General features: G+C 31.0%; 1 protein-coding gene across 3 annotated transcripts in view; it reads right to left on the minus strand.

Annotated features, from left to right (window-relative positions):
• Positions 1 to 4,884: 4,884 nt before the first annotated feature.
• The window catches only part of LOC146995367 (clavesin-2-like), a 42,763-nt gene continuing 30,730 nt past the window's right edge, over positions 4,885 to 16,917 (minus strand). For all 3 annotated transcript variants that reach the window (XM_085823532.1, XM_085823530.1, XM_085823531.1), the window contains exons 2-6: positions 16,075 to 16,291; positions 15,440 to 15,682; positions 14,152 to 14,345; positions 11,184 to 11,294; positions 4,885 to 8,229 (exon numbers count right to left, since the gene is read on the minus strand). In XM_085823532.1, coding sequence (XP_085679658.1) covers positions 8,017 to 8,229; positions 11,184 to 11,294; positions 14,152 to 14,345; positions 15,440 to 15,682; positions 16,075 to 16,240 — 927 coding nt within the window. In that variant the 5' untranslated portion in view covers positions 16,241 to 16,291 and the 3' untranslated portion in view covers positions 4,885 to 8,016. The remainder of the gene's footprint in view (positions 8,230 to 11,183; positions 11,295 to 14,151; positions 14,346 to 15,439; positions 15,683 to 16,074; positions 16,292 to 16,917) is intronic.

Here is a 16,917-nt window from a genome sequence, read left to right on the forward strand (position 1 = left end):
ACATCTTCCCTGCTTCCAAAAAATACCTAATGCCGCTACAATTTTTCCGAGTGGCAACAGTTTCGCAAGCTGGAGATGAAAATTTGCTATATTTCTAAAGTTGTTGCCACTGCTCGCTTTCAAATCGTAGAGTTTGTTAATAAAAAATTTCCAAGTTTTACAATGAAATAAAAATAGCATTGCCAAACATTAAATACATTATTCCCGATTCCAAAAATTCGTAGGAAGCGATTTCGACTGCGTACGTCTTTAATGATCTGAGATATTAATTAAAAACTCTACTCATGCGACTTAATTGTTTTCACGAAACCTTGACTCCCTTTCCACGGCCGCAGTATCTTTGCCTTCGGATGGGTGTGTAGACTATTAGGATTAAGTTAAAAACTCTGAAAACACTAATTTTAGCGCTCATTTTTCCAAGTGGCAACAGTCTGGCGAGTTTTTTTTTTATTTTTATTTTATTTTTTATTTAAAGAAAAAGAAATCCTCGTGCACCACAAAGTATCACAGTCTGGCGAGTTGGAGGAAAAAATTGCTTTATTTCGAAAAGTATTGCTACTGCTCGCTTTCGAATCGTAGAGTTTGTTAATCGGAAATTTGTACATTTTACAAAATCTTTATATATAAGGATATATATATATATATAAGGAAGAATGTGTGTTTGTTTGTTTGTTCGCGTTATTCACTTGCAGAGAGATTAGGTTGTTCGAAGCAGCAGAGATAAAAAATGAGCAACGCCTTAGCCGGGACTAGAACCACGGACCTCTCGAACACGCGCCGAGCGTGCTGACTACTACACTCAGAAAGCATGCTAAGAAGTCGGGAGAAATACCTTATATACTTCCCCTTTTAAAGGGCGACTGGGGATTAGGGGACCCAGTCGCCAAATCCTGGGAGAGGGGAGAATCACCATCCACCTCCCTTTTAGTTCGGGCACCACTCTAGAGACATCAGGTACTTATTAAGACAAGAGACATTAAAAGTGTGCAATGCCGTCGCCGGGACTCGAACCTCGAACCTCTTGAATACGTGCGTGTAGAACCAATACACCACGAAGGCATGCTAGGAAGGAGGGAGAAATACCTTATATACTGCCCCTTCTAAAGGACGAGTCGGGTTTTTAGGGGACTCAATTGTCAAAATCCTGGGTGAGAATCATCATCCAACACCCTTTTAGTTCAGGCGCCACTGTAGAGACATTAGGTTCATTTGAAGCAGGAAAAGTGAAAAATGAGCAATATCCTCACCGGGGCTCGAACTACGAACCACTCGAATACACGTCGAGCGTGCTGACCACTACTCTACGAAGGCATGCTAAGAAGGCGGAAGAAATACCTTTTAAACTGAAATGCAATTTTCGAAACATTGCTTCTGCAAAATATGTAGAAAGGCAAGTTGATCTTATGCCTTCGAAACATGGTTTTTTAATTGCCTATCAAAAAACACATGATGGCTGGCTGACAAAGGGATGCTTTCGGGAGAATTTTCTAGGGAAAATAGGCTCATATTTACATTACACTTAAGGAAAACCCCGGAAATGCTCTCACGTAGTGCTGGTGCAATCCATTTGTTAAATGTGCATATGATTTCCAAGTCTCTCCTCCCTTTTTCTTTTCCTAGTTTACTTATTCAAAGAAAAATACATGTTACTCACTGAACTTTGTATGTTAGGCTGAACATCGATGAACAATATTTCTGGGACAAGGAGAGCTTTCTGTGTGTACAATCTATGTTACGTTTAGCCAGCTTGTACCGAATAAATTTATTTGCTATTCTATGTAATTTCTGCAATATTTTGTAATACTGATATTTTTGTAAATTAAAATTTTATTTTTTTTAAGATTATTTTTTGTTTATTCACAAATATTTGTATTTTCTGTTTTTCTAACATGTGAGACAGATAATTAAATTCTGATACTTTATTTTCATAAGATAAAGACCATAGAGACTTTTGTTAAAATTTTAACAAAGTTATAAAATTAGATCACTGCAGCTTATACAACTTGCCCATTCACCCGGTTAGAAACTGGGAATGATTTACCAAGATGATAATTCCATTCAATGGTCTTATCGACTTGAATACAATGAATCCGAGTAAAGAGGGAAATATCTTTCGTAAATAAAAAAGAAGAGATCATAAACGCATTTCTAAGCAATAGTTTTAAAATATAATTTTGTGGCTCGTTGAAGTTCTTTTTAAAGTATTTATTAATTCTAAATATATATACGAAGGGTAATATATATGGTAACATACATGTATCTGCAATTACGAGAATACGTATTTTTGATATATGCAATAGGACTTGAAAATATACTTAAATATTTTTTCTTCAAATAAATATTAGAATTTACTGACTACCAGCTTCTCATCGGCTGTCGGCATCTATTCTCATCAACAAATGATAACATCCTGGGTACACGCGTACATGCATACATGTAACACACACATTTATTTATAAGATTCGAATTTAAAATAATTAAATGTTTACATGGCATTAGAAAATTAAGCAAAAAGCAGCCACCTGCAATGTATTAGCAATTTTAAAAAAGCTCCTTAGACATGAAAAGATTGGAAACCCTTTTAGTTAAGACTATTTCTCAGATATTCAGATATTTCGTATTCATATAACATGGCATTCGAAGTACAAAATTTAATATTTACGATCATATTCATTGATGTAGCAAATATGTCTCTTTCTACCCACATGCCCTTAAAAAGATTTATTTGAGGGTTAGTTATCATTTAATAATTAATTTTATAGTACAAAATTACATACATTCAAAGAATTCAGTTTTCTATATTTTCCTGTCTATAAAACTGAATGCACAGAAGTTTAAATACATTTTAAACCGCTCCCACATTTTTGCTCAATTCCGAACCCCACAGACCCCTCTTTTTCTAGCATGGAAGGTAGGAAGTAATGATCAGCATTCTGCCATGTATTTGACCACAGGATGAAAAGGAAAAAATGTCAGTTTGTTAATTATGTAAAACCATTATACGTTAAACAAATGTAAAAATATCTGTTTATAGCTCTTCCGGTTCAAAAGTAAGGTGTATATGTATTATTAAATATGGGCTTCATGCATTATATTCCAAAAATTCTGTACATTCAAAAGTGCACAGAATTTACCATGAAATAATAAGTGCATCTTATTTCGGGACAAAATATGCCAAATTGATAATGCTTGGATTAATTATATGGACGTTCTTCGCTTTCGATCACAAAACAAGAAAAAAGAAAAAGACCATATTTTAATGCAAAGGTCAACAGCTTTTACTGTTAACTTTACAAGGACTATCGCATCATTCTGTGCCTGGTGTAAATAATTGGCCTGTTCTAACTTGAAAGGTTCTTAATTCCAGTTCACGGTTGATTTTTGAATGACGAAGAACCTAAAATATTTTTGAATATAATTCGTCACCGCATAGATTGGTGTTGACTGGGTTTTATTCTTGTTCTTTGTTGAGCAGGTTGCCATATAAATAATTATGGTATCCTTCTGAGCGTATCTGCACGAGTGGCTTAGTGGTTAAGACCGGCGAACGCTAGCAGTTCAACCAGGCTTTGAATTTTGGCGAACGGCTGATTACATGCTGGTTTTCTTCATGCGAAACGTGAATAGGAGTCAGTTCTCTTCGAACGTCTTCCACGAAGGCAGCCATTCCTTTAGAGAGATAACCTTAGTATGCTTTACTATAACCTAATCTGTAGATGCTTTCGTGGTTAAGCTAGTTAGTACTTGGGTGATGATGGTAGGCAACTCCATGTGATAACTGATGTTGGTTGCGTATTACTTACTGCATAAAGAACTAAAATGCATTTGATATAAATCTATGAGGAGTTGTGCGAACGATACATAACAACACTGAAGGCATAGAAGCAATTATATTTTATTGTCCTTATATTAAGTGAGGATCTTGCTTGCGGGAAGAGTCTCTCTAATCGACGGTTTAAGAACATTGAGTTCCTGCCTTGTCTAAAGCAGTTTGTTAACTAAATCAGTCATGCACTCTTAATATTTCGGTAGTATTTTGCGCTCTCTGATTCGTTATAGTTGAAATTATATCAAAGGAACAAAAGTATCATTGGTCCGTCAGCCTCCCTAAAATCGACTTCGGTGACAGACGCAGTCCAGATCGCTAAAATCCCTTGAAATTGGTCATAAGATTCTGAGTCTTGTAGTATTAAGTAGAGCCATTATCTGAACAAATTACTGCTTCTGCAATGTCAGAATCTGTCGTCTCACACCTTGTAATAGCTCAAACACTGCGACCTTTAGGGATAGCATATGGATATCTTATCTCTGTGTGGTCCACCGTAGTCCTCAGCTAGCTAATTAAAAGATTTTGGTTCAAATACCGGCGAATGCACAGTTAGCTTTTCCTATCTGCTTGCTTTGAAATGTCTAACAGCATTTAAAGCTTGATTTTTGATAAAAGGCATAATTTCATGCTAATACAGTTCTGATATTGATTGATATATATATATATATATATGCATGTCAGGCATATGTGCGAGTCAGTAATTGAGAGGGGGTTATGTTTTTATTAATTCCTAAGCTTAGGATTTAAAGTGATCAGTTAAAAAAAAGATGCTTGAACATTTTAAATGCATTATAAAACTTTGCTAATATAAATTCGAAAAATGTCATTTAAATTACTGCTGTAAGTAATCATTTCCTTTCAACTCCAAAACTATAATGAATAAGTAATAAATAAACATTGACGTGTATCGATTTGAATGTAAAATTTTTCTCTTGGGTTAAACATTTAAAATAAAAGATTTAAATAAAATTTGTTAGATTGAACAGGTTTATGATAACTTTATACCACCATATAGGGAAGTAAGTTGAAAAACTACCAAAGAAATTAGATGAAAATTATTTTTTTAACAAAATTTTTATTACAATTCATAAACATAATTTACAATAAAACAATATAACGTTATTTTGAGTGAGGTATGACACCCAAAAAACCTTTGAGGTAATTGACGTAGCATACATATTCATTCTAATGATGCTTATTTACAAATATAATTCATTGCCATTGAACTCAGCAACCTTTCCAAACAAAAACTTAAGAAACCGCATCAAAAGTTGTTGCCCACTTCCTTTATGACACAAAAAGATAAAAGAAATCTAAATTCGACAACAATAATTTACAAAAATTTACACCGCTGTAGAATCTGTCAAAAATGCAACAAATAATTTCTAATGAATTTAAGAGACTAACGAATTTCTAAATATAATGTATTTCTTACTGATTTATTTTAAACATTTAGTGAAATAAAATAATCCATGATTTGAGTATATAAAGTTAAAAGTTTAATGACTAATTCTTTTAAAGCTCAAATAATTTACTCATACAAGTTCATAATCACAGTAATTGATCAAAAGATCAAAAATCAAGATCAGTCAAGAGATTCAAGATTAAAGAAAAACTTTTAAATTTATAATATGTATCTAGGTATGGATTTAAGAGGATAATTTAAAATGTTTCCGTTTTATGGCTTGTAGAAATGTTATAATTTTGTATGTTGCATGATAATTTTATTTTGAAATATCAAATGAAGTGTTCAACTGTGAATTTTTATTTTAAGGGAATTAGAAAATACCAATTTCACATGCGTTAAAATTTAGTTTTCAGTTTATCTTTTTGACCTCATGTAAAACACAGAAGTATTTTATATTAGGCCTTCTACACCACAAAAGGAATTGGTTTTTGAGACATTCCTCAATAATCTTTTCATATCACGTGCAGATAGATATACGTGCGCGAAGCAAATAATATCCTTGATATTATAATACCTGATACAAATTTCAAATTACATTTAAATACATAAATTAATCACAATGAAATAGAAGTAGTCAAAAAACTACCATGACAAGAGATAGAGATAAATAAATATGCTAAAAAATGACAAGAGTAATATGCTGTAGTTCATTTTTCATTTTGCAAATACCATCAGAATAGATTACGATACTTCAATCGATTTCATTTCTGCCAGCGTTACTAAATATTTCTCTTCTTCTTCGATACAGCAGCAGTTACTTTGAAAAGTATGACACGTCAGTATCACAGTAGAAATACCTGAGAACTGTATTAAACTTCTAAGAAAGCAATCTTTTTAATTAAAAAAATCCTAATTCGTTATGTTTCTGCACAATATTAATTTTTTTTCGGAAAATGTTGATCTAATAAAATAATTCAATCGAATAAATAATAAATATCTAAACACACTAAAATTACTAAAAATCCATTTATAGCAGGTAATATAAAATTAGAGATAAAATTTTAAAAAGTAATATAAAATAAAAGAGCAAACTTTAATATTAATTCTTATCAAATTTTAAATAACATTCATTAAATTTCTAGTTAATTTTTAATTAATTTTATCAAAATAAAATTTAACTTTTAAAGTATATTAGTTTCTTTTCTAGCAAAATACAGCTCCCAGAAGTGCTATTCATGTAACTATTTGTACGCATATAAATATACATACAAACATACATATATTACATATGCATTATGTTATCACACAGCTGCATATCGACTAAGTGATGTACAAAGATTAAATACAATAATAATACAATGAAACAAAATAAGTATATTTACAATGACAAAGAGCAATAATACGCAATGTATGTACAAAAATATATGATTCCAGTGAGGAATAATAAAAAATGGCATTTTAAGTAAAAATTATTGGGTCCTGCCCAGATGATAATTCTCAGTATGTCATGTGAAATTTATTATTTCTGTTATGAAAACTTCTACGTATATAAAATGTCATGAAATTTAATAACTCTTTGTAACTGATTTTCATTATTTAAAAAAATTAAATAATATGCAGTTCCCTGAAATATATACTGCGATTTAAGAACAGACTTGTTGAGCTATCGTATGTGATTTTGTAAATTTTCTATACATTAAATAACTTGAAGCTAAAATAAAAATAATGGTTTTAGTAAGAAAAAGTTTTCGTAAGAATTTTTTTTTTTAAAACGGGTTTTCAAAGATATTGGCTGATTGACAGATAGTGTTTGTTCTAATACTGAATGCGAAGCTTTATAAATCTACATCTTTAAGATTTAAGAAAAAAATTATTCTAATTCAACCTCGTGGTCATTTGAAAACTGCAAAATTACATTCAATTCTTTAATGATCTTAAAATTAGCAAGTATTATTTCTGCAGTAAAATAATTCGATTTAAATTAAATACTAGGATACAAAAAGTTTAAGTACAAAATAAAAATTTTCCTGTTGTCTTCTATTAAATTACTAATTGCATATTTACAGCAACAAGTATATATGAAACATATTTACATAAATTGTAGAAATTGGAATCATATCACTGGCGCATCAGTTACAGTTACAACCATGCATAATTTTATTACAAAAATAAAGAAAATCACTCGTTAGAACTTCTTTTCTGTTAAATACACAATTTAAGATTTCAGGGATCTTAAATCGTAATCTCTATAAAAGAGTCGAAATAAAATATATTAATTAATAGAAAATTACATTTCTTAGAGAAAATTCTGAATTTTAATACTATCACCTATTATTAAAAACTTGCTAAAATATCAAATTTTTAATTTCCTCCAATCATTTAGTCAAAATTATTAATTAATTTTACGAAAATCGTCTTTAGATTTAAAAAAATCAATAATTAATTTCCTTCAATCATTTTATTATCACATAATATAATGATCATAACATTTATATTTTATATCACATGAAGCATGGCTGTAACTTATTCAGATAGATTACATGGATAAGGAGTCAGTTATCTTATATATAGTCCCATGGAAGTATAATATAATTATTAAGTATCTAAAAAAATACTTGTACCCATGAATAAATGGCATACATTTCTCACTGCGCATTCCTTCTGCGCTTACACATCATTCCGCTTTCGTGCTGTACAGGCGTACTTTGATATGAGCAAAGATACAGAAAGAGCGCTTTGGAAATTTAGTAACTGTACAGGTAATATACAGTGTTATAGTTCAGTTTTCCACCGTCAGGTCTTCTTTTTTGTTCTTTTTATGTTTCTTATAACCGTAGCTATACGCATGTGTGATATAAGCAGCAGACTGTTTCATTTTTTTGGCCCAGTCACTGTTATCAAATGGTGGCAACTCGCCGTCATATTCTGCAGGTAGTATGCTGGGGGAGAAATATTTGTGAAGCTTCTTGACGTTCTTACCGTGGAAATGGAACTGTGAAGGAAAAAATAAGATTTGATAAGACAATATGTAACCTTGCACTCAAAGCAGATAATATTTTAAAAATTAATAGGGAGAAAATGCTACATAAGAATTGCGTAGCTTGTTCGAAGATCTGTTGCCATTCCAAGAACAGCAAAATTGAATAATCTTTTTGTTGCCTTCCAAAAACAACAAAAAACAAATAAAATGTTATTAATCATTATTTAAAGTTTCTGCATAAGTTCAAGCCACAACAGATGAACTTATGCAGAAACTTTAAATAACGATTAATATCGTTTTATTCGTTTTTTGTTGTTTTTGGAACGGCAACAAAAAGATTATTCAGTTTTGTTGTTCTCGGAGTGGTAACAAAAGATTAGGTACTATTCGGTTTCGAGGGCCGTAAAAAATCGCCAAACTATTGTTGATGCCAATGCTGCCAAAAATAATTGCGGCAACCCTAATAATTGCGGCAAGAAAGGAAATATAATAGTAAATAACTATCTAAGATTGATGTTTTAATTTAGATGAAAGGTTAATTTCATATAATACATTTTATTATTATAATTTATATGAAAAAGGCTAAACATGACTGAATGGAAGCAAAAGAGTAAATAACTATTTCAGATCATTCGCTAAAGCATAATTTCATCTCGTTTGTTGTTCAAACGTAATTTTCTATAATGAATGATGCCTTTTCTTTGAAAATATTCTCGGTAAAGTGCAGAATCGCTCACTTATTTGTTTGCCGCTTTTTACAAGGGTAAAAACAATTGGTTTTTTGTCAATTTTCTTTTACTTTTTAAGTGCAGATAGGTCAGTGTGTACATAGATAAAGCCAAGGGTGTGAGCAGTGCCATTTTTGTGCAATTCTGGGATTTTTTTTTAAAATGAAAATAGGTCGATGTGCACATGGATACCGAGTATGTGCAATTCTTAAAAACGCGTCAAACAGTGGGTGATTCTGCACTTTACCCAAAATTCTATTGCCGACTTTTCGTCATGGGCAATTCCCAAATTGTTAAATCCATAGGATATTAAAAAAGGATTTAAAATCAAAAAAGGATTTAAAAATTAAACTAGTATTTCTATGGCGTCTTAAGAAATATAGAACTATATAAACTTACGCAATCTGAAATCAGCGCGTACGCTAGATTTGGCGCGCTGTTAAATAGGCGCGTTTGCTAGATTTGGCGTTTTTGTGAATATATTTTCGCTGCAATTTTTTACGGTCCTCAAAACGGAATAGTACCAAAGAGGGTATTCATGTTGTTATTCTTAGAATCGTTTACATTTGCTAAAAACGATAATAAAGATTATTTTTTTATTTAAAATGTGAATTAATGTTATAGAAAGGGTGCTACTTTGGTTGCACGGATTTTGGCGATTTTTTTGGGGGGGGGCGAGCGATACGACTTATGGTAAATCCATTGCTGGACAAGTTATTTATGGTAACCGAAAATTTGTTGTCATTTTATTTAAAAATTAATGCGTTTTATTATGCATAAATTAAGTGTTTTAAATATTATTTACGGCTTCTAAATATTAAAAATCAATTTAATTTTGCATTTTTATTTGAAATAAAAATTTTGTTTATGATATTTTATATAATTTTATGTTGTGGATGATGTAATCAATGACGTCACCTTACTTAAAAAGTAATCGGTTTTATTGATATCTATAAATTTAATCTAATGTTTTAAACATTATTTATTGCTGTTAAATATTAAAATACAATTTAAATTTGCATTTTTAAAAAAAAGATTTATTATGAATGATTATTTAAATAATTTTAATTCTATGCGTGATGTAATCAGCTCCCTGATTGGTTACTGAATATTTGGGCATTACCGCGCCATTTTAAAATTTTATTATTCATCCTTTCGAATTCCTCAGATTTCAAAGCGAATGGATGTCCGTTTCGAAGATGAATGTTGTTATTGGTAATTACCAAGAATTATTGGTATCGGAATAAAAAAATTGCCCTTTGAGACCTTATTTTGGCCAAAAAGGCGTTCCTAATCAAAGATTTATTTATAAATTATTACAAGAATCAGAGGAAATTTATTTTAAATTTTTGGAGGAAACCTCGCTAATTGCTTCTTCAATGAAGTGCGAGTGATATGGATCACAGATGAAGATCGGTTTTTTTTTCCGTGGTACTGATCGGTTTTTTTTTCCGTGGTACTTCCGTGGTAAATATGACAGGTAAAATACTTTAAAAAAATTTAAGTACATATTTTTATTTTACTTTATAATCGTATACTTCAATTTTTATTAAAAAAATTAATACACTGTTTTCAAAAATTCCTAAGATATTTATTGCCACATATGTTTTAATGTTAAATAATTATATCCTATAAAACTTATTTTAAAGTATTTGAATTTAACTAATATTTTAATTCTTTTAAAAGTTGGTATGAAGTTTTTAATTCGATATTCAATGTAAGTTATATTTTAATCCAATTAAATGTTGGCGCAATGTTTTTATAGTGGTGTTTTTATTCTATTATATGAAAGTAATAATTTAACCTTGCTTTAGCATTTTATACTCTTAGTAAATGCATTTATTTACATTTGCCAGCCATCTTAAAAAAAAACGTTTTCAACAAAAAAATTAATCCATTATTTTTAACGATATTTATTTTTTAAAGTTTCGAATACTTTACTATGCGTGAAATACATAAAAACAGCATTTTTCAAGATGGCTGACGACTGTAAAAACCGCGCCAACAATTGGGCCAATGTAAATCGCCAAAAATCCGTGCAACTGTCTACCAAAGTAGCACCTACATTTTATTCCGTTGATAAGAATTTATAATGATGATGTTAATTTGGGTAGTTTCTCAGTTTTAACGAACCAAATTAACACCAGAATCAGGTAAAGTAACTTTTACAGATTTTTTAATTATATTCCTAATTTAATTATATTACTATTCCAAAACAAGGTAGCAATCAATACTTACTCTTTCCCTGAGTTTTTTGGTTAAAAGTTGCTTCAAGACTGCCCATATGTAGGAGAAGAGATGCCCTTCATTAACCATATGCACGGCGCGAAATCTCGCTGGAAAGCAGTTCTGGAAAACAAAAACAAATCGATCAGTATTGGCCAAATTAATTCATGATTGATAAAACTACTTTAATTATATTACCAAGAGAAAATTACAAAAATAATTTTCCTTCGTAGTTCCTTGCATTAGTCATTCATAATTTCATTGGAAAATGAAATAATTTATCGATTTTTCTGGCAGGAACAACTCATATAAGAATACTACTTAAATTAAATCAATTGATTTGTTTGTATTTTTTCGCCTAAATGATACTTTCAAGGGAAAAAAAAAATGATTCAATACACGACGACGACTTTTGATATTTTAATTCCCCTCCTACCTCTTAATGTTATTAGACCATATTTTTTTTAACATAAAAAATACATCGTAATCTTGGTAGTATTTATGCAAAACTACCTTTAAATTTTATTTCTGATATGAAAAAGTAAGCAAATCTTTCTTTAATAAATGAAGCTTTTTAGTATACAAAAAACTCCTCCTCCTCCATAATTTGTCAAATTGTCCTTTTATATTTCTTTTTTTTATACATAAAACGTAAAAATTGTAAATGTACTGTGTAGTTAAAATGCAACCTCATTTTCCCAGCTACTTTAGAGACTCGCCGTGCATGTTTTATACGATGGTTGTGGTGGTCTCGCCATCTGTCGATGAAAGATGGAAGCATAACTTCTATCAGCTGGCATCTTTTGCATTGTGTACTCGAGTATTTGTACCTTTGAGTATTTTGAAAACTGCGCTGCCCCAAACCCTGGAGCTTTCTAACTTTTCTGTGAGCAAGCGATCGCCACATATTTAAACATGATTAAGGATAATTCTATTTCCTTTTCTCTTCGTAGTTTTCAGTTTAGCAGAATCATTTGGTCATCAGCACATTAGCATAAGTTTCATGTTTTTTTGAAGATTTGAACAATAAAGGGTAGAAATATGCTGAAGCAACTTGCAAATTCTTGTCAGCTACCGCTTCATGGTTTAAATACCTGAAGCTTCACTTTTAACAGGCCGAGTACTATTCAGAATGTAGTTCTAACAAAAATGTTGAATTATATTACTAACAACCATCTTCCTAAGATAATTGTCACGATAGAGACTACTTTTGAAAGTAAAGAATATTTCTAAGAACATAAATAAGAATCGGTATTAAGCATAACCTTGTTATGACCACCATCTACACAGAAAATCAAAATCATTTAAGCTGTGAGTAGTCTTTTAAGTAAAGAAGGTTAGCTATATTTCATTTTCAATTAGTCCCCCCCCTTTTTTTACCACTTTCACATCGTTTAATTAATTTAAATTGTGCCCTAAAGTAATAACCTTCCTTTCTACAGAGAAGATATTCTTATTTTCATTCTTCCTATTATTCAGCATGGCATTTTAATTAGATTCCCCTTTCTTTTCATCAGTAATAACACTCTCTGAAAAACGTAATGCCCAGCGTTGACTGGACACATTAAATGAAATTCATCGTGTATTAAATAAAACGGACCGCAATTAAGAAACCAAGTTAACTCGAAAAACGGAACTGCATTAAATGAGAAATGTTTGCGTCTTCAAATCAAAATCATGAAAAGGAAAAAAAAAAAAAAAAAAAATTATCAGTATGTAATATAAAGTTATATGCCCTGTCTTCTTTGTAACAACGGAAATCTTATCGAAAACCAAAGAAAGGCACGGACGGCACTGGGTTACTGGGTTAGAGATAAGGCGTTTCTTGCCTTGATCTCAATGAGAGAGGTCTCTGCTTATGTTTACTACATCTTCATAAGCGCAATGATAAAAATTCTGTGAACTACAGTCTAGAATATTTCACGACAAAAATGGCAAAGGCAATAATGCTGCACTTTGGCATAATTTTGAAGTACTGACCTCGTTTTCTGTAGTGCTTCGTCATGGATGTTGACTGATCTTGAAAACAGATTATAATCACAATAACAGAAACAGTACTCAAGAATTTATTGACAACTCCTTTCTGTTAGATTAGATAGATCTCTGTCATGCTATCACCTTGCTATAAAGTTCATTTTCTTTACTTTATATATTTTTTAAATAATTTAATATGTCAAATGGCAAAGTATTCTTTAGTCTTGAGGCAACCCTTTAAAAACTGTTCTACAACAAAAATTCTCGCATAATTTGTAGTTTAAAAATACATTTTTATAATATTTTAAAATATTTAAACAATTTATTGCTGTTGTTGTGACTTAGCTCACTTGTCTGACAGTAACAACAGAACAAGACCACGAAATTTTTCGCGGCAAAGGGTGCAACATTGCGCCCGCAGGAGCCTTGAGCACCATACAGGTAGCACGACTTTACCCAGTTTCGCCCACCCGGAGGGGCGGGCCAGAGGGTCTCTCATCCCTCTTCCCCCCTGCCAACAACCTCTCGAAGACTTTCGGTTCGCCACATATTTAGAGTGCCTACATGCAGCACAGAAAATGTAAATTTGCAAACACACATGTCTTCCTCGGGATTCGAACCCGGGCCCTTCGTACAGCAGTCAGCATCGCAAACCACTATCCCGCTATTTAAAATATTTCAAAAATAATTATGTATGTGTACTTTATTTAAGTGTGGTTTACAAGTTTAGATGCTTAAATAGATTTCGGAAACGAAAAATGAGTAGAAGTTATGGTAAATTTGATTTGAAAATTATAGTATATTTTTTTAAACATTTTAATAAGAAATTACGTACATCGGTTTCATATACTTTAGTGCTTTTCAAAGTACTTAATTTATTTGCTTTATATAAAATAGAACAGAAATTTGTTAATCTTCATTTATCCTCTCTTTCCCCTCCCGGAAAGAAAAAAAAAAAAAAAAATCTGCTGATTCTAGCAACAATGTATTTTCTAACTTTTCTTACCTGTAAGGCTTCAGCAAATAACCATAGATATGTGGGCGAAACATGAGGCAAATGTCGGAGCGTGAAGCCATTGAAATCAACTATGACTTTGAATCCAGCCACTTGAGTCGAGGGACTTTTTATTGCATGCAGCAAACCACAAGTTAATGTTCTCATGACGTCTGCTAGAGTGTTTTCATACGGGTTCCATCGGGCTGTGGAACAGAAACAAAAGATTTAGTGTTTTTTATTGGCCATTAACATCGGAACAAGTATTTGTTTAGAACTTTTCATAGCAGAATGCAATATATTGAACTCTAGATTATCCCTATATCCTTCTCCGGAAAAGTTCTCAGAATGGTGCTTGAAGATTTCCTCGTGTTCAAGTACCACACTGCGAACAGTTTGGATGAACTTATTGGAGACATATTGGATAAACGTCACAATTTTTGTTGCACTGACTCTTGGAATGAAGTTAAAAAATTAATGCTAATATAATATGATCGGGTAAATTGATCTGCATCAACGATAGTCGAAAGGGTTATGGAGATGAAATGCTAATGGAATCAAACCTCATTGGAATCATCTCTGTTTTCCTAAATGCGTGTAATTTCGAATGAATTTGCTGAATGAGTTGATAGTGAAAAATGTGCTTGAAGAAAACATAGTAATGAAGATATAGAAAGAGAAGGAACATGCTTGTCGTAAGATTTTATTAGACTACGACTCTCTGGCTGAAGAAGAATCAGAAACGCGCGATGACGAGCCGAATCGCCAAATATGATAATGGCAAGTCATTGGAATGTATAGACAAACTATTATGTTGTAATGTGGGAATAAATTGAGTTAGAATTAATCACATCATTTATCTTCATAGCTGCTTATCAAATAGATCTCAAAAAAGGAACAGAGAACAAATGGACCTTCTGCAGTAAAGAAATCAAAACTATACGTATCTTTTACTACTGCTGTAGTAAACATAATTGTAATGATACAATCTATGAAATTTACTTAAAATATTGAAATCTTTATTTTGCATGATAATAGAAATTAATTACAACTTTACAAAACCGTCTTTGGATTATCCATAAATATTCATCCATTAATTTTTCACGAATAATTGGGAGTACTAGTTACTCAGGTAGAAGGAAAACAGAGATGCATTTATTTCGATATATTTTAGTTATGGTTTAATAATAAACATATTTAGTCAAATGCTTAAATGTTAAAAAAGTCCTTTTGTAGATTAAATAAGTAAATCAGTATTTGAAAAATTAGATCGAATAATTCATTAGAACACATTTCTTACCTGTGCTTATAATAAGTATAACACATCCTTCGGCGTCTCTGTATGGAAGGAAACCTAAACAGTTCTCAGCCATTGTCCTTTCAACGTCTGCGAAGTTAAAGTTGTGGTACAGTTCCACATGTTTTCCCATAACATTGTAAAATGTTTTGACAAGGTTAAAAGCTCGCTTGACATCGAATTTCCTAGCCCGTAGGAAAGCCAATAGGAAGAGATCGTCATCTTGCCACATTAGATCGTTTTCCTCTGAAAATATTAATATGTGTTAGTTTTCGAGTTTTTTTCTCGTCAAGCTTAAAAGTACCTTTTAGTGTGAATTTTGAAAGCCAATATTATTAAAATACATAATTTTAGCCTTTAGCTTGTGACCTTCTTTAAAGAAAAGAATTTTTCTGCGTTATCCTAACTCAAAACTCAAAAGTGCTGCTGCTAACAGCTTTAAGCTTCAGACAGGAAGAAAATATTCAAGTTTTAAATGATTAATGAAGGTCGAAAATCAGTAAAGTAATTAATAACGTAATATTTTTTATTGTTGTTATAAAACTGGATTTATTATATTACCTACATTTAAAAAAATAGTTTTGGGCTGATATTTAATTCTTTATTATGAATAAGTAATCAGCAAAGAAAGAGATTACCTTTTAGCATCGTCTTAAGCAACCTAAGACTGTGTACTCGAGTGTCTTCATCTTCGAAAAGCTCTGTTTTAGCTCGTTTTCTGAGCTCTTCTGTCATGTAATTCAGCTCATAAGGTAAGGCGGTTACCAGTGTTTCTGGCGACCTTGAGATCACTTCTGTAGGCATATTTCGCTCTTAATAATAGCTCCAGGAAATTCTAAAATAGTTCTTAAAACTCTGAAAAGAAAACAGACAATTTATTCACAAACCTGACTACAAAATTTTGTCACTTAATTATACACTTCAAAGGATGTCAAAAAAATTAACAAATAATAATTTTTTTTTTTTAATTTGAATGTTTTTTTTTTTTTTTTTTTTTTTTTTTTCTTTTTTTTCAGAAGGATTTTGTTAAGTAAGAAAGCAATGATAGATTGATGTCATATATAGGCTAAAACTTCCTAAGATTAAACGGTTTCATAAAATTTTGCAGAAACTGTATTATTTCTTGAGCAGAAAGTTTTCCAAACAGATACAAAAAAGGATAAAAATGAAAATATTCTTAAAAAATAATAAAATACTACCTACATCATAAGTATCTGCATTTATAACTTAGAATTTTAAATAAACTGACAAATTCAAATCATATATATATATATATATATACTTTGTTAAATGTAAAATTCAAAATTCTGTACACGTTTTTTAAAATTAACAATATTTATTGAAAATAAAAATGTGGAATCTATTCAACTTAATTTATTAGCAGATATTGCTCTAAATATCCGAGATGAAAAATACTGACAATATTTCTTGACATAAACACGAGTTTCTTTTTTGATAGAAAAATTAATTAATTATTGATA

The sequence above is a fragment of the Stegodyphus dumicola genome, chromosome 9 (genome assembly GCF_044657685.1).
Source record: "Stegodyphus dumicola isolate Sdum_Otavi_A_Nest chromosome 9, ASM4465768v1".
Classification (NCBI taxonomy): domain Eukaryota; kingdom Metazoa; phylum Arthropoda; class Arachnida; order Araneae; family Eresidae; genus Stegodyphus; species Stegodyphus dumicola.